Source organism: Saimiri boliviensis, chromosome 13, assembly GCF_048565385.1.
Source record: "Saimiri boliviensis isolate mSaiBol1 chromosome 13, mSaiBol1.pri, whole genome shotgun sequence".
NCBI lineage: Eukaryota > Metazoa > Chordata > Mammalia > Primates > Cebidae > Saimiri > Saimiri boliviensis.
This window is the reverse complement of record NC_133461.1, coordinates 32,200,442-32,221,162: the sequence shown is the minus strand read 5'-3', so window position 1 is coordinate 32,221,162 and position 20,721 is coordinate 32,200,442. Positions and strand designations below refer to the sequence as shown.

General features: G+C 47.7%; 1 protein-coding gene across 1 annotated transcript in view; it reads left to right on the top strand.

Annotated features, from left to right (window-relative positions):
- The first annotated feature begins 12,735 nt into the window (after positions 1-12,735).
- Positions 12,736-20,721, top strand: part of ARK2C (arkadia (RNF111) C-terminal like ring finger ubiquitin ligase 2C) — a 130,102-nt gene continuing 122,116 nt past the window's right edge. The window contains exon 1 of the mRNA XM_039463884.2: positions 12,736-13,086. Within this exon, the coding sequence (XP_039319818.1) occupies positions 13,026-13,086 (61 nt within the window). The 5' untranslated portion in view covers positions 12,736-13,025. The remainder of the gene's footprint in view (positions 13,087-20,721) is intronic.

Sequence of the window (20,721 nt, the reverse complement as noted above, 5' to 3'; positions counted from 1 at the left end):
ACCTTGAACCGGGGAGGCGGAGGTTGCAGTGAGCTGAGATGGAGCTACTGCACTCCAGCTGGGGTTACAGAGCAAGACTCTGTCTCAAAAAAAAAAAAAAAAAAAGAAAGAAAGAAAAGAAAAGAAACCAGGTCAAATCATAACCATGGTGGGCTTAGCCTCATGCTGGGGGCTGGGAGGGTGGGTGAGCCCAGGGTGAGCAGGGGTCAAGCCATGGACAGTGCTAACCTGGAAGGGTGTCCTGGTAGAGAGGTGAACAGGCAGGAAGGACAAATTCAGATGCCTTGAGGCACAGGAGAGTAATGAGATCTGTGATTCTCAGAGGGGAGTGTGAGCAAAGGGAGTGGAGTCACTGTGGTGAAAGGAGAACTTTCAGGTAAAAGTCACACCAGACAAGTGCTCTGATGGCCAATCACATGCACAAAGCCCCGCCTCTGCTGCCCTGTCCATCCTGGCGCTGCTGGACTGTGCCCCAGGTGCAGTCTGCCAGGAAGTGACTGCTGGTCCCCTGTGCTGTCGCCTTGGGTCATCTCCTGGTGTACCCTGATCTTCTGACCCCTCTGGCCTGTGCAGGGATTCAGGACTCATGAGCAAAACCTTGTTTAGAAGCACCCAGGAGGAATTCTCCACCCCACCAACCTTTGACAAGACACTTCAGACTGTCCCTTCAGTCATGACTGCTGTAACCACAGTTAAGGTTCTCTGGGTGAAAGAATCTAAGGTTTAGAGAGTGTGTGAGCAGGAAGAGACCTTGAAGCAGTCTGGAGAAAGCCCTCAATTTACAGCTGGGTGGATGGGACCCAGAAAGACAGCCATGGGAAGTAGGAAGCCCTTTGTCACTGAAAGGCTTGCAAAGGCTGAGTGATCATTTGGGGGTGATGCTGCCGTCAGGATTCTCTTCCTGAGTTGGGGGATGGGCTGGACTTTGTAAACAGTCCCTTCTGGTTCTGAAAGTCCCTGATCCAAGGCCCCCATGAAATCACTGTCAGCTCATTTCACTCTTCATTAAATTCATTCCCCATCTGGCTTTGCTTTGGAGAGGTTATTATTGGTAATCAACCATCAATTCATCTCTAATGATGCAGCCTGAACACATTATTGGCTGAAGCCTGGACCATGTCTGCCTTGCAGGGTGCCATCCCCAGGAGATCTGGCTGGCCTCTGACCTCTCCCCACCCCTCTTAGGACCCATAGAAATCCCGCCTCTGCCCTCGGCCTCTCCCTCAAGTCCCCAGGATCAGTCTTATAAATCAGCAGTGGCCTTCCCTGGGATTCTGAAGGCCTCTCAAAGTTTCCCCTTCTGCCTGGCCCAAACCTGAAACTCTATCTTTAGAGTCTGAGGTGTTTGACCCAAGGCACTGTGACTACCCAGAGAGGCACACTCTCAGATTTCACTGGAGGGCAGGGGACCCAGGACGGGAGAGGGGGACAAAAGGAAGGGAAATTCAGCAGCCTTGGTAACTATGCTAAGGAGGGTTGTGCGTGTGTTTCCTGAGCTGTGACAGGACTCAGCTTCCAGAGGGCTGACAGGTCAGAAAGGTGCTTCTGCGTACATTTACATGAAAGCTTACTGCTTTTCCTAAGAGCACATTTTAAACACCTTAACCCAAAGGACTGAGATGATGGCGTTTTAAGGCACTGTGCCTGATTTGGGGAGACTGCTGAGGGCATTGGTGGGAATCCTGGGCCCCTCGAATTCCACTAGAAGGTGAGGCCAGTACCTCTAGCTAGGTGTGTGGCTAGCCTTGCTTTTGGGGATTGGGACGAAAAGCTACACTGTGCAAACAACATGCATCACGGCTGTCCTGGTGGAGCAACCAGGGCTGGGAGGCACACCCGGTGTGTGCCCAAATGCCAATCTCACAGCCTCCCTCTCGGAGCCTCTGCTTCCTCCCCAGTGAGAGGAGGACAAGCTGAGTTGCTGTGCCTGCTGCAGGGAGGGGTGGTGAGCAGGAGGTGAGGCGCGGGGACACAGGACAGAGCGGTGCTGGTGTTGAGCTCCACAAGCGCCCTTCCCACAGGCCTCAGGCTCATAGCTCAGGACCTGTCTCCAAAAGAACGAGTCACCTAATACTAAGCACAGAGTTTACTGCAGGCGTCAGACACCAGCTGCTAAATCAGAAAGGAGGCTAAGCTGCAACACGATCAAAATGCTGGCCTGAGAACCGGATTTTTTTTAAAAAAAGAAAATCCTCAGTTCCCGTAGCATTAGAAATTTCTTTTGTTCTCCCTCAGCAGGCTCCAGGGCAGCAGAGCTGGGAGAAGTAGAAGTGTTCTTTAGGTCACGCTTTTGCTCAAGAACGCAGTGGCTCCTTGGTGCTAATAGAAGGGCAGTGAGCAGCCCCTGGTCAGCAGCGTGCGGGGCACCGGGTGTTCAGCGGAGAGCAAAGCAGGCACAGGGCCGCCCAGCCTCAGTGGCTGACCAGCTAGATCTCAGAGCTGTACTTTTCAAAGAAGGGTCTCCAACCATCTGCCTGAGATTTGCCTGACAAGAGGTCCTTGCTAAAATGTAGATTCTGTTCCTCGGCGCTGCCCTTGGCCTCCCTGGGTCAGAATCTCAGGGCTGGGACCTGGGAGATCTACCTTTTATTTATTTTTATTTTTTATTTTTGAGCAGAGTCTTGCTCTGTCACTCTGCCCAGGCTGAAGTACAGTGGTGCAAACTCAGCTTATTGCAGCCTCAAACTCCTGGGCTCAGGCAATCCTCCTGCCTCAGCCTCTCGAGTTCCTGAGACTACAGGCATGCGTCACTGCACCTAGCTAATTTTTCACTTTTGTAGTGATGGGGTCTGGCTATGTTGCTCAGGCTGGTCTTAAATTCCTGGTCGCAAGCCATCCTCCCACCTGGGCCTTCCAAAATTCTGGGATTATAGGCACCAGCCACTGCACAGGCCCAGGATCTACCTTTTAAACAAGTTCTCCATAGGATTCTTATGCACACTTAAGTGTGAGAACCGGCCCCGTAAGGATGTGCACCGAGGGACTGCCCTGTACTTTCTGTGGATTTCTTTCTTTCTTTCTTTGAGACAGAGTTTTGTTCTTGTTGCCCAGGCTGGAGTGCAATGGTGCGATCTCGGCTTACCATACCCTCTGCCTCCTGGATTCTCCTGCCTCAGCCTCCAGAGTAGCTGGGATTACAGGCATGCACCACCATGCCTGGCTAATGTTGTATTTTTAGTAGAGACAGAGTTTCTTCATGTTGGTCAGGCTGGTCTCGAACTCCCGACTGGAGATGATCCGCAGTGCCTTGGCCTCCCAAAGTGCTGGGATTACAGGCATGAGCCACGGTGCCCAGCCCTCTCTGCTCTGTGGATTTCTATGCTTCACCTGTCTCCCCCACCAACGAGGAAGTCACTGAGGGAAAATGAAGAAGGAATGAAATAAGGACATGATGCTCCTTGCCTGCAGGGAAAGCCTAAATCAACACATCTGTCACACCTGGTTTGTTCAGTCTACTCCTAGTATTCATTGAACTCATTGGGGCCACCTCTCCCTGCTTCCCCTTCCTGGTTGCCTCTCCCTGTGCATTAAAGCAATGTTTCTTCTTATGTACACAACTTACCCAATTCTGTAAACCTGAACACAATCTTGCATCACAACCAAAACATGTCATCTATGTCCCGCCAGCCTGGGGAGGAATCAGTGGTCATGTGATGATTTTACACCTGACTGCAAGTAGGAGACAGTGAGAGAAAGCTTCAAATAACAACAGCTTCACTGAGACAGCAATCTAATTCTTTCCCATTTCAAAGAAGTCATAGGGAGGCTGTCTGGGGCTGGTAGAGTGGTTTCATGAAATCAACCAGTGTCCAGCCTCTTTCAAAGGTGCTTCTTCACCATCTTTGGGTTTATTTTCCTCTGTATGATCCTACATAGCTGTTGCAGTCCAGCCCGGCAATCCATCTTCCAGTTAATACAAATGATAAAGAGGTGGAGAAAAGCATACCTTTTTGCCTTAAAGAACACTTCCTGGGAGTCACATATGAAGTTCTGCTTACATCCCATTGCTCAGAATTAATCATGCCTGACTGCAAAGGAATCTGGGAAATGTAGTCTTTAATCCAGGTGGCCATAAGCTGAACTAAAAGTCAGAAATTGTACTATTCAGAAAGAAGTGAGGAATAGATAATGGGACCTGTTAGCACTCCCTGTGACACCAAGGGAGCATTTTCCAATAGCAGGATTGCCTTGGTGAGCCTTATATTTGAGTTGATTTTTGAATATATGAAACTGTCTCACGTCCAATAAAAGCAAAATCAGAGAGCATGTGGAAAAGTCGGTAAAAGTTAGAATCAGATAACTACAAAAGGATTAAGAGGACAGTTTAGCTTTTCAGAGATGAGTACATGTGATTCCTTTGAATGGTGTTGATTTGGATTTAAGAACAACTGGTTAGAGACCACCATTGAAATCTTAACGTCATCACAAGGAGAAGAGTGCCTGCAGAACATTCTTTTCCCTGGTTAAAAAGGTCAGATGTTGGTCAAGCATGGTGGCTCAAGTCTGTAATCTTAGCACTTTGGGAGGCCGAGGTGGGAGGATCACTTGAGGCCAGGAGTTGGAGAACAGCCCCGGTAACAAAGTGAGACCCTGTCTCAACAAAACGAAAAAATTTTTTTTTCCTTTTTTTTTGAGATGGAGTTTTGCACTGTTGCTCGGGATGGAGTGCAATGGCACAATCTTGACTCACTGTAACCTCCACCTCCTGGGTTCATGTGATTCTTCTGCCTCAGCCTCCCAAGTAGCTGGGATTACAGGCACACATCACCACACCTGATTTTTTGTATTTTTCTTTTCTTTTCTTCTTCTTCTTCTTCTTTTTTTTTTTTTTTTTCAGTAGAGGTGGGGTTTTACTATATTGGCCAGACTGGTCTCAAACTCCTGACCTCATGATCTGCCCTCCTCAGCCTCCCAGAGTGTTGGGATTACAGGCATGAGCCACCGCACCCAGCTCCCCACAAAATTTTTTTTAATTAGCTGGGCGCGGTGGTGCACCTGTGTAGTTCCAACAACACAGGGGGCTGAAGTGGGAGGATAACTTGAGCCTGGGGGATTGAAACTGCAGTGAACCATGATCAAGCCACTGCAGTCCAGCCTGGGTGACAGAGCGAGACTCTGTCTCAAAAACAAACAGAACAAAAACAAAAACAGGTCGGGCATCTCTTCTCTTCCTCCTTGGCCCTGCATTCAGGATCAATGTGCCGTTCTTAAGCCTGACTTTCAACCCCATTTGGTTTCCCAGCCCCTAGTGTCTATCCCCACCTTTGCTCATTTTGTGCCTAGATGGTAGATTACTTTTTCTGACACTTCACTCTGATGCTCAGAACCCCACCCCCCACCCCGTGCTCCTCACTGCACACCAGAGAAACTTCTAGGTGCACCCACACACTCTGTGTTCCCATCACATGAATCCAGTCATGGTTCCTTAACACACCCTGGGTCTCTGTGCGAGCTGTCACTTTTGGCATGTCCTAAGATGCTTTGCAGATGTCCACTTGCCACTGAAGAAGGACATGTCTTGGGCGGTCGTAAAGGATAAAAGATGTGGACCAGAACCACCCAGTAACACACAGATGCCATGAAAAACCACAGCCACAGCAGCCTTGGAGCTGGTCAGCCTGCAGTTCAGGGAGAATAAATGCTTATTGTTGTGTGCCACTGCTGTTTGATAATTATTTATGATGTAATATGTTAGTAGCAATCACTAACACATCCACCTGACTAGACATGCTCTTTCCTTGTCTAATCCCCTCTACAGCATTTTCAATGCCTTGGTGTGGGGTATGAGTCACTTCTACCTTCAGTTAGGATTAGATTTGGCCATGAACACAGAGACCCAAGTCTCAGTAGTTTAAACAACACAGGAGTTTATTTTTCTTGCACTGAGGTTGTGAAGGGGACACACTGTCCACCGTAGCCACGTGTGGTGAGCAGGAGCCATCTGTGTTCCTGGGAACTTCAGCGGCAGAGGGGAGAGTGTCCAAGGGAGTGAGTGGGGACTAACATTCAGCCTGCAATCCCGGTCTACGTCCGTGTCAAATGTGAGAAAGAGCACCACTTCCTAATGTATCCACCCAGAGATGAGATCTTTTTATGTGCCTGCAGAACACAAGAATATGTGTTAAACTTTTTTTTTTCTTTTCTTTCTTTCTTTTCTTTTCCTTTTTTTTTTTTTTTTTTTGAGATATAGTCTGGTTCTGTCACCCAGGTTGAAGTGCAGTGGCTCAATCTCAGTTCACTGCAGCCTCCAGCTCTAGGGTTCAAGCGATTCTCGTGCCTCAGCCCCTTGAGCAGCTGGGATTACAGGCACCCGTCACCACACCTGGCTAATTTTTATATTTTTAGTAGAGACGGGATTTCACCATGTTGGCCAGGCTGGTCTCAAACTCTTGCCCTCAAGTGATCCTACCATCTGCCCACCTCAGCCTCCCAAAGTGCTGGGATTACAGATGTGAGCCACCACACTCAAACTTTCTACTTTTATTTTTGAAAAAAATTGCAAATATAATCAAAAGTAGAGAAAATAATGTAATGAACTCTCTTCCATATTCTTCATCCAGTTTCCACAGTGATCAACCTAATGCCAATCTAGTTTCATCACCACGGCTTCTCACTGACTCTTCCCCTTTTCACAGAGGGAAGAACCTTTCAGATAGCATTTAATATAATCTGTAAAGCATCTGTAAATACAGTCATCTCTCAGTATCTGTGGAGAAATTGGTTCCAGGACGCCTGCAGGTACCAGAATCTTGAGGATGTTCAAGTCCCTTACACAAAATCACGTATCTGTATATGACCTACGCACACCTTCCTATATACCTTGACCTCCTGGGCTCCGGTGCCTCAGCTTCCTGGGTAGCTGGCCACATTCAGCGAGGTTGTTTGGGTATTTTTTGTAGAGACAGGGTTCTACCATGTTGCCCAGGCTGGCTTTGAACTCCTAGGCTCAAGTGATCCTCCTTCGTTGGCCTCCCAAAGTGCTGTGATTACAGGCTTGAACCACCATGCCTGGCCCCCAATTATTTTTGTAGTTTATTTCTTCTAATCTCATTTCATGAAAATCTAAACACTGCATTTGGTTGACAGATCCCTTACGTCTCTATAGGATCCCCATCCATCTCCTTTTAGCACCTGATAATGTAGTTTTAAAGAAAATGGTTTGTCCGTTCCTCAATCTGAATTTCGCAGATTGCATCCTAATCGCATCTTTTACTATGTTTCTTGTTTCCCGTGCTTCCTGTCAACTGGAAATTAGATCTGGAGCTTTCATCAGGTTCAGGTTTCATTTTCTAGAAAGACCACTTCATGGGTGGTGGTGTGTTTTTCTGTCAGAAACACCTCATGGCCCATTGTCTCTCTTTTGCTGATATTAGCAGCCATTAATGGTCATTGCCTAGAACTTTTATTTCATCTAGATGATATTCTCATGAAATCATTTCTTATTTATTAGCCAATACCTCTATAAAAAGAAATTTCTCTCATTAAATATTTCATTCTCTTAAAATAGAGTTTGTATGGGAAAGACAGGACACATGCTTGATTCTTTCTCTTTATTTACCAATTTATAGCACCCTCCAAGTGAACTTTATCTTCTAAGAAAGCCATCCCATAACATTCCTACCTTCATCCCTGTCCCCAGGACTTAATCATATAACCGCACCTCACTGCCAGGGCGTCTGGGATCTTCAGTTGGGATTTAACCTGGGAAGTCAGATGCTCAGATAATTTCCCAATTACATTGGAGAAGGGGATTGTGGACCTGGTGCCTGCTTCATTTCCTGTTGGCCCATACTTGTTTGAAAGCTGAAGTGGCTTCATTCGTCTTATCTTGTATCCCTAGCACTTCCCGATGCACAGGAAGGGCTCTGCTCAGTGACTGTGCAGTGAACGTGTGAGTAAATGGTGCAGTACTCACTGTTCCCACGCTTTCCACCACCCAGGTTCCCAATTAGGCACAAGGACGTGGAGGTCCTTCCTATATGGGACATTTATCCTGAGTTGCTGCTTCTCTTTTCTCTCTCTCTTTATCCTATTCTTCCCTGACCTTCTCCCTCCTCTTCCTCTTTCTTCTTCTCCTCCCCTTCCCCTTCCCCTCTACTTCCTCCTTTTCCAGTTCCTTCTCTTTCTCCTTTTGCTTTTAATTCTCGGCCTTTGTTCATATTTTGCCTCCTTGACTCAATGCCTCTCCCATTTTCTCAGCCTATTCAAAACAGACCCACACTTTAGGGTCCTCACCTCCCCTAATCCATCCAAAGGATTTCCTGAATATTCAGGCCCACCTTAACGTCTGTCTGACTCACCATCATCCTCGGTTATGGGCAGCCCATCCTGATCACTCTTAATTTCTTGTGTTTACGCCCTGGCTCCCCAGTGGCTATTAGTGCCTGGGGCCATGCCTCTTTCTGCAGCAGGCTACATCGAGAATCCCTGCCACGTTCAGCACAGGGCTGTCATGACACCAGTCCGGGTGGGTTCACTGATTGACGCATAGCTGTTTTGCACAGCTTTTGAAAGCTGTGTCAACTTGATGTCAACACAACATGGAGAGGAGCAGGAATGCTGTCATCATTCTTGAACATTTTTGATATCTACATGACTGATGTGGTGGGTTTGTTTTCATTGGTTGATTAAAGGGCAATGTGGTCATAACCTAGATGTAATGTTGGGTTCCAAAAGAGCTGTTCTTAAAACAGATACTTCTGGGCCCCAGAAACGTGATGATCTATAGAAATCTTTTTGCAGGTGGACACAGTGGAGCCAAAGGAGAGTGGGGATTCAAAGTGTGGGTCAGAGACCAAAGTGACAGCGATTTCTCCATCCTCTAAATTTATGTTTTTTCCATCTTGGATTAGGAATTACAGATCAATCTTCACTTTTTGTTTTTGTTTTTATACTTCTTGAGCCTTACATGCTTTGCCACAAACGTGCACCAGGTATTGATTTTGGTGGGGGTTAGGGGGGAAAGATACAAAGAAGAAAACCTGATGAATGGAATATTTCTATAAATCTTTCCACTCCCGAAATCTGCTTTTGTATCTCTATGGACTTTAGCTAATGGGAGGGGGGGTGAAAAACAGTCATCCCAGCATGATGGAAACGGATGGAAAGTAGAACCAAGACCAGGTTACGTGCTAGGAAATGTGGGTTCCAGTTCTAGCTCAGCCATGAATGGCTATGACCTTGTTTACAACCTTTTGAGCTTCAGCTTCCTCATCTGAAAAACAAGAGATGGGCAAGACAATAATTGAGTTTCATTCTGGAGACATCCCTATATTTATGCTTCTAGAATTCTCAGTATTTTTTTTTTTTTAAAGATTCTTTAGCTACTTTCTCACTGAATCCTCACAATAAACCTATAAGGTATGTCTGGCAAGGGTTGTGCTAGTCCCCATTATACAGATGGGTGTGTTGGGGCTGAGAAATGTTAGGCAGTTGCCCCAGGGTTTCATTAAAAACGAAACTCCTCCTCCTCATCCACAAATGCTTCTTCTTAGCAGGAGGCTCATGCCTGTGTTTGGATGTTGGTATACTGACAAATGCAGGCATCTGTCATGTTTCTCTGATGTGTGAACGTGAAGGATGCAATTATTAGGCCGACTCATAGATTTCCCTTGGTTTGCATTGCTGGTCTGTTTTTTGTTGATTGCCTTTGTCTGAGGGATGTTCCATGCTATAGCATAATTCACACTAACTGCATGAACTAGGCAACATAAATAGCAATCAGAGGGCAAGAGGTGGTGAGCAGGGAGAGAGATAGATAAAGTGAAGGGACAGAACTAAGAGCTGAACAGCCAGGCCCCATTCTGGGTACTCTACAAGTATTAACTCATCTGGTTCTCACATGAATCCTACCGTGAAGGTTGCTATCATCAGGCCCATTTTACAGATGTTGAAACCAAGGCCTAGAGGAGTTAAATAACTTGCCTGAGTACTAAGTGTCAGAGCCAGAATGTAGAGCCAGGCAATCTGATTATGGAGTTTGAACCCTAACCACTTTCCTTCAAGGTTATTTTGGGTACTTGTAAGCTTTCGTGAGGTGCTCTGGTACAAAGTAAGATTAAAAAAAAAAAAAAAAGAATGCTCACCCAAAACTAGCAAGGTTGCGCCGAGAAATTTTGTTTTTGTTTGTTTTTGTTTTGTTTTGTTGATGGAGATGCAGTCTTACTCTGTCACCAGGCTGGGGTGCAGTGGTACAATCTCGGCTCACTGGAACCTCCTCTTCCCAGATTCAAGCGCTCCTCCTGCTTCAGCCTCCCAAGTAGCTGGGGCTACAGGTGTATATCACCATGCCCAGCTAATTTTTTGTATTTTTAGTAGAGATGAGGTTTCACCATGTTGGTCAGGATGGTCTTGATCTCTTGACCTAGTGATCCGCCCACCTAGGCCTTCCAAAGTGCTGGGATTACAGACGTGAGCCACCACGCCTGGCCTAAGAGGAACTGGCATATCATATATGTACTGCTGATTGTACTGACGAGTTTTATCTTTTTATAAAGCAATTTGTGGCAAGAGCCATAAAGTTTTCCATATTTGTCAATTTATGAATGTCAATCCTAGAAGTTTATTCTATGTTTATAGTTCAACCAAAATGAGACACCATATGCATGAAGTTTATTGTATGATCTGTAATAATTGAACACGGGGAGCAAATTAAGTGCCCTGGAATAAGGTATGGTTAAGTCATTTCATGATACATGCGCTTGTTGGAATATATAAAAACATTTGAAATAATTACAATGGCTATGTAAAAGGACATGAATATGTTTCTGATAAAACTTTAAGTTTAAAAAGCAGTATGAAAAATATGTAGATTATGATGACAACTCTGATATTGGCCAAGCTTGAAATAGAACAGGAAAAAAATCGAGTAGTTAGGTGTTTGTTAAAGTCCCTTTTTTCTTTTCTTTTTTTTTTTTTTTTCAGATTTCAATTAGTGGTGCGTTGTGCTTATTTATCAGATAATAAAAAAAGGAAAGAGTTGGTGGCAGAAATGGGTTGAAAAAAATGGTCTCGGGTGAGACTTGGGCTATTGGTGGGAAACCTGCCTTCATCCCCAGGTTTTCTGGGGGCAGCCGGAGTTTAGGGTGGGAAAGAGGGCTCAGGGCTGAGAAATCCACCTGCTTGTGGGAGAGAGAATGGTGCACCCTGGATCTGTCCATGACACTGGGAATGCAGTAGCATGGGCAAAGTCGGGCTGTGGCGCTCCCTTTGCTGTCTTGTCCATTGCCTCACTCCACCTCTCCCATTTTTTATTCTTCAAGTCTCAGTCTCAAAAGCTTTAGAAGTTGCTTTCCAGGAGCCAGCCCAACTCCTCCCCCGGCACCCACTGGGCTGGGTGCCCCTCCAACGTGCCCCCTTTGCCCGGCTTCCCGTGCTGCCCATTTCTGCATGGAGCAGGCTCTAGGGTGATTACCTGTTTGCATTTCTGAGGCCCTCTCTGGGCTACAAGAGTTGGGATCTTAGGCAGATCTGGATCACCTACCTATGCCCTTACTCAACGCTGCATGGATTAAATGAATGACCCTCGTTTTCCAAGGTGAGGGCAGGTTGGGGTTGGATTAGATTCTTTCCAGCTCCAAATACTGTGATTTTTATCATCTCCTATTTATCACTCTTTAATAAAGAAGCTACTGGGTTTTGAAGATAAGTCCCGATGTAGGGAATGTCCTCTTTCTGCCCGTGGGTGGGCCCGGAAGCAGTCTCTGGCCTTGGTGTGTGGACTGTCAGCCTGATCGGAGTCGTAGGGTTGCCTTGGGAGTTTTCACAGAAGGTCAGCTGAGCATGCAAGAACATCACCTCAGCCATCCTCCTCCTGGCAACAAGGCTTGGGGTGAAGGCTCGTTGCTTGGATTGTGCTTGTCCCCAGCTGGACTGTCACAGGGCACATGTGACACGGTGGCTGTGCCTCCACGTGTGAATCTGCAGAAGCCGCAGAGCCTGATGTTATGTATCTGCCTGCCGGCTGTGGAAGTGGGCGTGTCTGTGCACATGTATGGGTGTACCTGTCTCAGATCAGGGCAAAAGGTAGATGAGTGGCCCTGGGTTTTCTGGACAGTGTGTCTCTGTGTAGACTGTTCACCAAGACCTCAGTGAATGAGTGGATTTCAATTCAGCAAATCATTATTGTGAGCGCGTGCGCCAGGCAGAGAGCCTGGGGAGTGTGCTTGTCTTACCTGTGTCCGCATATTGTGTCCCCTCTGTGTGTCTCTGAGAATGCGTTCTTGGCACGTGTCCTGCGTTAACAAGGCGTTTGGTGTGTGCATGTCTGTGTGACAGTGCCTGGGTCCTGTTTGCGGCTGCTTGTTCGCATTCCAGCTTCCCTTGTGCCCGCAGTCAGGCTCTACACGTGCGCCAGCCTCCAAGCGCACGTCCCCGAGTGACCCGTGCGCGGTGTGCAGGGACCTCCGGGTCGTGTGCACTTCGTATGCTCGTGCCCGTCTCACTGCACTAACGAACCCACCTCCACATGTCTGGGTGCACGTCCCTCTCCATGTGTGCACGTTCCGTGTTCACGCCACCCAAGTCTGTGCAGGGGCGCTTCACGCGCGCGCGCTCCGGCCCGCGGGCGGCCAGGGACCCGCGCTGGGTTCCACGCGTCCCGTGGGGCTGACCCCTCCCTCGCGCCCTGCAGAGGGCCGCGGCGATTGGCCGCCCGCCCCCTTCCAGCCGTCACCCCGCCCTCCCCCCCGCCACCCGCGCGCCCGCGGTCCCCGCTGTCCCCCGCGGTTCCGGCGAGGCCGCGCTGCGCTGCGCTCCGCTCCCATTGGCTGCGCGCGCCTTTGTGTGGCGGCAGCTGCGGCCCCAGCGCCTTTGAATGTCGAGAGGGGCCGGGAAGGGAGCCTTTCCATGGGCCATCTGTCTCCCCGCCAGCCGCCGCCCCACCGCCGCCCGCGCCCCGCGCTCCGCCTCCCGCCCCGGCGGCTCCCGCAGCCCCGCCGCCGCCCGCGCCCGCGCCCCGGAGCCGCGCCACAAAGGGCCCGCGCGCAGCCGCCGCCGCCGCCGCCGCCGCCGCGCGAGGAGCCAGGATGGTCCTGGTCCACGTCGGCTATCTCGTGCTTCCAGTGTTTGGCTCTGTGCGAAACAGAGGTATCGCTTTTTCCTTTCGGGGTCTGCTTCGGAGCGTGGATCGCCGCAGGCACCGGGGAGGGGGCGGGCGCCGCGGGCGGCCGGGGGCTCAGGGCACACCCGCGAGGACGCAGGGCGAGCGGTGGCTTCCCCCACCCCCTTTTGGGGGGACACCCCCGAGGGTGGGGGTGGCGGCCCTCGTGGGAGCTTTTGTAGTGAAGTTAGGGTTTGGCGAATTTGGGTCCCTTCCTCCCCAGCCCCATTTTTTATTCTTTGCGGTGGACGTGGTTCCCCCAAATCACAGCCCCTTCCCCTAATACCTAGCCCTGTATGATCGAAAGGAGAAAGATACATGACCGTGTGTGTGTGTGTGTGTGTGTGAGAGAGAGAGAGAGCGAGCGAGCGAGAGAGAGAGAGAGAGAGAGCGAGAGAGAGAGCATGCTTGGTTTTCTGTGGTTTGCTTTTTTGAGGTATATGTGTGTTTTGTGTTATGTGTGTTTTGTATTTCTTCATTTTTTGGTCATTAGGTCCCAGGCTGGGACCTGGGTCTCTGCCCTATCCCATGCCCCAGCCCCCACCCTCTCGCGGGCACTTGCACGATTTTCCGTCCCATCCTTTTTTCCGCTTTAACCCTTTTTGTGCATCGCCTTGTGCTATTGCCCTGCTCACCCCGCCCCCCCGCAACTGCCTTTGTATGACAGTTGCATTCACGGGTTCAAGATGCTTGGGCGTGTGTGTGTGTGTGTGTGTGTGTGTAGTGTGTGTGCATGTGTGCGAGTGTGTGTGCGCGCGCGCCTCGGAGAGTCAGACGTGAGCTGCTGTGCCCCCTGGGCTCGGCCGGAGCAGGGCGTCCGGCCCTTGGGTGTTGCGCTGTGTGTGAGGTTGAGGTGGGAAGCTGCCCCCACGCCAGGCCTTTGCCCCGGGCAGCGGTTGACAAAGCAGCGGGCCGGCGCGGGCTTTGTTTTTAACTGTGATAAATGGGGTGTGTTTGCACGGTCCCTTTTCCTCACATCCCCTCTCCCTCACATTCTGCTACAACAATAGCTTGATTTTCCCCTCTTCTCCCCCGCTCCACTCCACATTTCTTTCATTTTCTTTTAATAAAAAATTCCCACCTCCCAAGCAAATCCGAGATGCATTTAGATTCATTTTTTTTTTTTTCTTTTTTGTATTCTGCCTCTGGACTCACATTTCTTGTCTTGGAAATGTTTCTTCTATCCTCTCCCACTCCACGTCTGCTTAAATCCCTGCTGGCTCAGGCCCTCCTCCCCCTCTCCCCACTCCCTCACACCCAGAATGATGTCTTCCCTTGGCCGACCAGGGCTCCTCTACCCAGTCCGGGCGGGGGGTGGGGTCGCAGGGCCAGCGCTTTAGTGCGCCCCAGGGGCCCGATTGGGCAAGAAAAGGAAAGCCCAGCCCTATTTTATCCAGCCCAGCTGTCCCCAGCCCCGCGCCTCTCCCCTGAACCTAAAAGGCAAGCTTGGCCCCCTTAGGCCTGTTTGAACCGCAGTTTTTTTTTGTGTGATGATAGAATGATGACATTCTGCATTTATCAAATCTTTTTTTTTTCTTCATTGTGTAGCTCAGTGAATGGTCAACTCGCTGCTGTGTGCGCTGTGACCCTTCTGCCTCCGCATTTAGCTGTATTGTGACACCCTCTTAACCATTTCCTGTCTCCATCTGAGGAAGGCATTGCTATTTAAGCGGCAGTATCCCCTATCTCAGGCCAGCCTAGCCACGGGGGTGAGGGGGCATGGGTGTGTGAGGAAGAAAGAGGGGGGCTGGAGGCGATCTCCTTGAAATGCCATCCCCTTCCTCAATACACAATTATCTCTTATTACTTGGCATTTCCTCTTAAAACGGGTGTGGAACATTACACTAGGCAGAAATTCAAAAATGATTAAGAAGGATGTTGAGCCTGAAAGTATAATTATCCTGATTAAATCATTACCATCCTCATTAATACCACCAATGTCTAAATACCATTGCAGGATGCTGATTCCATGTTTTGAAATTCAAATTGCTCAGCTGCCTTTAAATTTTATTTTTAATGCTACCTTCTCCCTCACCCTCACCAAAAAAAAAAAAAAAAAAAAAAAAAAAAAAAAAAAAAAAATCCAACAGAACAAATCCTGCCCATCAGTTGAAGTTTACTTTCATGGCAAACACGCCCACAGGAAATTCAAGGGCTGAGGGGTGAGTTGGTCTGTGGGTAAAATTTAGCACAATGTGATAAGAGTTCATGACCTTCCGATAGAGGATACTAATGCTTAACTCAACAAGGTCCTAAACCACAATCTTCTTGTAAAACTATTAGAGAGTCTGCCAGCTTAAATCTGTTCTTTTTAGTTTCCATTGTAGTAGTGTAGGATGTAGGCCATTTCAGAATAGATGTAGAGAAATAACCATTTTTGTATCTTCATCTTGTTTAGCCGAGTACATTGCACTGTAAATCCCTGTTAAGTGGATTCCTTTTGCCTTGGCTTGGAGGCTGCAGCACCCCATTTTCCAGTTATCTGGGTGGCTATCGGTTAGCTTCTTGGCAGCACCCAGGCATAACTGAGGATTGCATTTGGTTGGAGGCAACACATATTAAGCATATGCATTAAAAAAAAATCTTTGATGAAATGACAGTTGCTGCTATCCCGGAGCCTCTGAAAATTTGGTGCACCAAGGTCCCTGGCTTACCAGGGAGCCATGGCCATAGTGTCTTAATTGTTTAATTGTACAATGTCAACAGCATCTTTGGACATCCGCCCTGGCCCTCAGAGCTGCCCCTTTAACAGCTGGCTCCCTTCTGCTGCTAGCCAGCCAGACCTGCTTGAAAACTGAAACAAAACAGCAGCAATAATAAAAGAATAAGGCCCCCGCTTTGAGGGCCCTTCCAAAATAAAATCCCAAATAGCCTCCCCAGACTGCCATTTGGCAATCTGAAAAGAAAAAGAAAAAAGAAAAGACAAGACAAGAAAAAAGAATCCCAGCAAAATGGTTTTCCATTAAACAGGGGTAGCGTGTTCTGCTGTGCTGAATTACTTCCTGTTCTTATTTTGTGGGTAATTTTTTCTGTATCAAATATCCTTTTGGTTGTGTATCTTTTTCACCTTTTCTTGTACTAAAACTAAAGCATGATCTGTATTTTTTTACATCCCCCGGTTGACAATGTACAGCGCTCGGTTAGAGATGTTACCCTGCTGAAACGTACTGTGGTCGTGTAGCCTGGGCCATCTGCTCATTGTACGCTGCTTTTGTTCTGTTGCCCCTCCGAAGCATGGTGGGCCCAGCCTTTTTTTTTGTATCGTGTGCATGACGACATTGTTACACACAGAATCCACTAATACTAATATACAATCTCTCAATAAAGAACTAGTTTTCCTATATTAACCTAGTGTGCTTTTTCTCTTGCTGTTTTCCCATTTATTGTCGTATCCTGCTGTTTAGATTTCCCCCCTTGCTTTTCTATCCCCACCCTCACCCACCCACCACCCCCACCTCCCATTGTAAGATTTGAGTGAATGCCTTTTCTTTTTACTTTACTTTTTTTTTTTTTTTGTGGTACAGATATGGTGACTTTAATCTCATTTAGTCCATATCTTTTTACAATAGATGTCTGGGGCGATAGGAGGGGCCAGCTGTCCTGTTACACTGAAACAGTTCACCTGCCTAGAGAGAACCCCTGTCTTTGGCCACCTGTGTACTCAATAGCCTCCACATTTCATCTTACTTTTCAAGATACATGGGCACTGGGTTTAGGATGCTGGTGAAGAGAAGGGGCCGTAACACTTAGGTTGAGAAAAGGGATACTGTTCTTAACTAGCAATCTTGTAGCATTTCAGACTCGCCTAAAAACCCATTTTGAGTTGTGTTTCAACTTTTCTGTTTGCTGTCTCATTGATTTACTGTCCTTATAAATCATGCTGGGGGTGACATGTTACATGTAGCTGAAGCCATGATCTGGAATTTGAAAGTACCCTCTTCTATGTGCATGTTAAAATTTTTAGGACTTGCAATGTCAGTTTTGCATTGAGATCCTGGATAAGGAAGATGTTTGAAGCAGAAACTGACTCAGACCACTCCCACCTCTATCCCAGGGCCAGCAGCGGACCTGTTACTGTAGGAATAAGAGGGTCTGTCTGTGCCTTCTGCAGGCTGTGAGCCAGTTAAAGCTGATTATAGCCTAGTTTCCTGACAGCTGCTTCTCTATGGTCCTAGGGGCCTCTCTTAAGAGAAAGACAGCTAAGATCTCAGCCATTGTCAAAGTGTGTGTGTTGAGGTGGGGAAGGGGAAGGGGGAGATCAGGAGCAAAGTCAGGACCTAACCCCAAGTTGAGTTGGAAGAAGAACCCTTAAGATGTCTTTTTTCCCCATAATTACATTGGAGAAGCTAGTGGAGAGGTATTTTTTTTTTCTGAGTGGACCCCAAATTCAGCCATTTGTCAATTACACTTACTCATTTTCAGAACAAGCCTTGCTAACTGAGGCATTTTAGATACTGAGGAAATGAGTTGGTTAAAGAAATTCCTGGTTCTTTCAAAGGGTCATCATTTTGAAGCTGCTCCTCTTTTGGCCGATGTGCCTCGTCCTTGCTCCCCTGGGCTGACTGACTCCTGGGCTCACCCTCCTCCTTGCCGGGGCGGGTGCACCCCTGCCTGAGCACAGCGCTCCCTTGCCTTCTTTGTGGCTTCATGCAACTCTCCTCTCCCCCCATGGCTGCCCTCTCTGCTCTGGCCCTTTGTTCTCGTGCTCTTCCCAGCCCGGGTGGGAAAGCTGAGCTGATTTACTGTGACACATGGACACACATGGATCTTCCCAGTGGAGGCTCTGCTGTAGTCTGTGCGAGAGACACGTAGGTCTACAGGGCTAGTCCTCTGAAGGTTTTGTTTGTTTCTTCTTCTTCTTTTTAAATTTTGGTTTACATGAGACTTAGAAAGCAAAATAAACTATTCAAATCCAACCCCAACAGTAATAAAACTACCCTGAATCGAGTGATCACTCTCATATTTGCCCTAGAGAGCAGTGGCTCATTAGATCGATCATAACCAATTCCAAGATTTCATTTTTCCAAATTTTTATTAAGTGTGTCAGAATTGTTTGACAATACATTTTGAGGATGGTTAGTAACTTCGTAATAATACAGCAAGCTATGGGTTAATGGGAAATCGTGTTTTAGCAATGTATCCAGTGCATTTAATGTTTGACCCAGATTGTCTGAACTAAACACTTACATATTAAGGAGAGTTTCCAACTCTGACTGGACGATTCAGGAACTACAAAGCCATTGTTCTTTGTATTTATTTTCCCAACCACCTGACACATACCTGTTTTAGTACCTTGACTTCAGGATTTTGGGAAACCCATCAGTTCAGTGTATTCCATATCATAGACTTTGTAATAAGATAGAACACAGTTCTTTCTGAAAAAGAGAACTTCTCTCTTGAAACTAGCATCAGAAAGACCCACTAAGTTAATGAGTTTTCTTTAATAATAATTACCCATAAACTAGCAAATACTATTAATCATTCAAATTTAGGGGAAAGGACCACCAGGAGTGTTGAGGCCCTAATGTGCTGGTGACAGAGCCTTGGCCACCTGTCTTCCTTTGGCAGTTTTCTCACTCCTGCCCCGCCCTGTCCTTCCCATCTTTAGATAAGTATCCTGCAGTGGCACATTAGAAGATTGAATGGTTTTCTAGGCTAGGGAAGCTACAGTTCTGGCTGGACCCAAGGGCAGCAGGGACCCCTTTTCTGAAGCAAAGGGCAAGAGACAGCAGGTCTTTGACTCTGATTCAGGGTGTGACTTTGGTTCTCTCAATCCTGCTCCACAATTGTCAGACAAATCTGCAAGACACTTGTGCCTTAATTTCTCCATGGATCTAAACAGCTTTGTAAAAATTCCTGGCTTAACATTGTATGAATGTGAATTAGTATTTATTAGTTTCCAGTATGGTATAGCTACAGATGAACCAATATATTTCCAAGAGAATTGGGAGGAGGGGGAAGGCTTATCTTGGAAAGACTCAGATTTTCAGGATTATTTAAGAACCAAAAGCAAACACTTATAACCCCATAGCCAAATGACATGCAATGCCTGTACTTCATGTGTTCAGTCATTCATTCATTCACCCACTCACTTGTTTGTTCATTTAGTTAATGAGTGTTCATTGAATACTTACTTGGGGCCAAACACTGTGCTAAGTGGGATACAGAAGAAACGGAGACTGGAGTGCCTCCCTACTGGGGCTTATGCTGAGGTTAAAGGATGAATGCTTAGGAAACCAGATGCTGTCTGAGATGTTCTGGGCCAAAATGTCCACACGACCAGCAGAATCCCCTGACTGGTGAGATAAAAGAGCTTGGAGTAGTCCAGGCTTTGGGTCTTAGTCCAGTCTTGACCTAGCAGGGTGAGCTTAGGCCACTGTTCTGAGCATCCTCTGAGCAATGACTGATGACTGCCATGTACCTGATAGGCTGTGTCTAACCTATTGAAGGTACCTGGCATGTAGCAGGTGCCTAGGGTGTGCCAGATGGCTCCCCTTCCCTTCACAACTGTAGGTGTTTACTGGCCAGGGGATCAAATAACATTAGAGGTGAGCTTGCTGCAGAGGCGGGTTTGCCATGTGCCTCAAAGGGTGCTGTGTATACAGTAGAGAGGAGGAGGAAGAGGAGAGAGCACCCCAGGGGGAGGGAAGGAGTGATTTTGCTCAAGGCCAGTGCTGTGCTGATTTGGCAAGAACAGAAAGTGTATAGCAGGAGGGAGGAGTGTGTGTGTTCATGGGGGAGCACGAGTGCAGGCCTATAGGGAGCACCAGGATCATTGTCCTGTCTTTGAATGACTCTCCTCAGAGCACAACTCCAGGGGTTAAGCAGCACGAGGTCTGGAAAAAAGGCTTGAAGAGATTTTGAAGCCAGTTTCTGAAAGAGTTTGGACTTGCTCCTTTGGCCCTTGGGAGCTCTGAGGGGAGAGAGGTGTTTAAACAGTTTATTCCATAGCTGATGGCAGAGGGATGAGGCTAGGGGCTGAAGTCAGGGAGGAGGTGGGGCAGGCTTGGGGGTGGGGAGGGGAAGAAGGCTCATATCAGGGGTTTTATTGTAAGGTGGAGTAAGCAGGATTGGGTCCATGTGGAAGAGCCTGAGGGGCAGGAGGTCTCTGGGGTGCTTGGAAGAATATAAGACCATGAAGACAAATGGGGAAGGTGGGAGGAACAGTCCATTGTGGGGAGAATTGAGTCTAGCGTACAGATCGACACACGAACTTCGGACACTGGAGTGACAGACGCAAGGGGATTGTGGCAATGTCTAGGGGTTGAGACTTCTAGTCATTTTCATACAGATTCCTGGTTGGGGTAGGAAATGAACTTCAACCATAAAAATTCCTCAAAATCACATGACTTGTCCCCCCCAGAATTCTCCGTCCATGCCTGAAACCCCTATGGGTTATTCACATGTGTCTTTCCCAGCTTAGGTCACCCTCCGAGCAAGCTTTTTAATGCTATGAACTCCTCCAGGAGCTGTACCAATCTGCATCCGGAAATCTCAGTTGGAACAAATTTTATCAAACTGCCTTTCTTGAAAAGACAGACCCCAAGGTGGGCAAGTGCCAGGAGTTTTGCCTCCACCGCTTTGCAAAGCCCGTCCCCACACATGGGAGCAGGGGAGCTGGA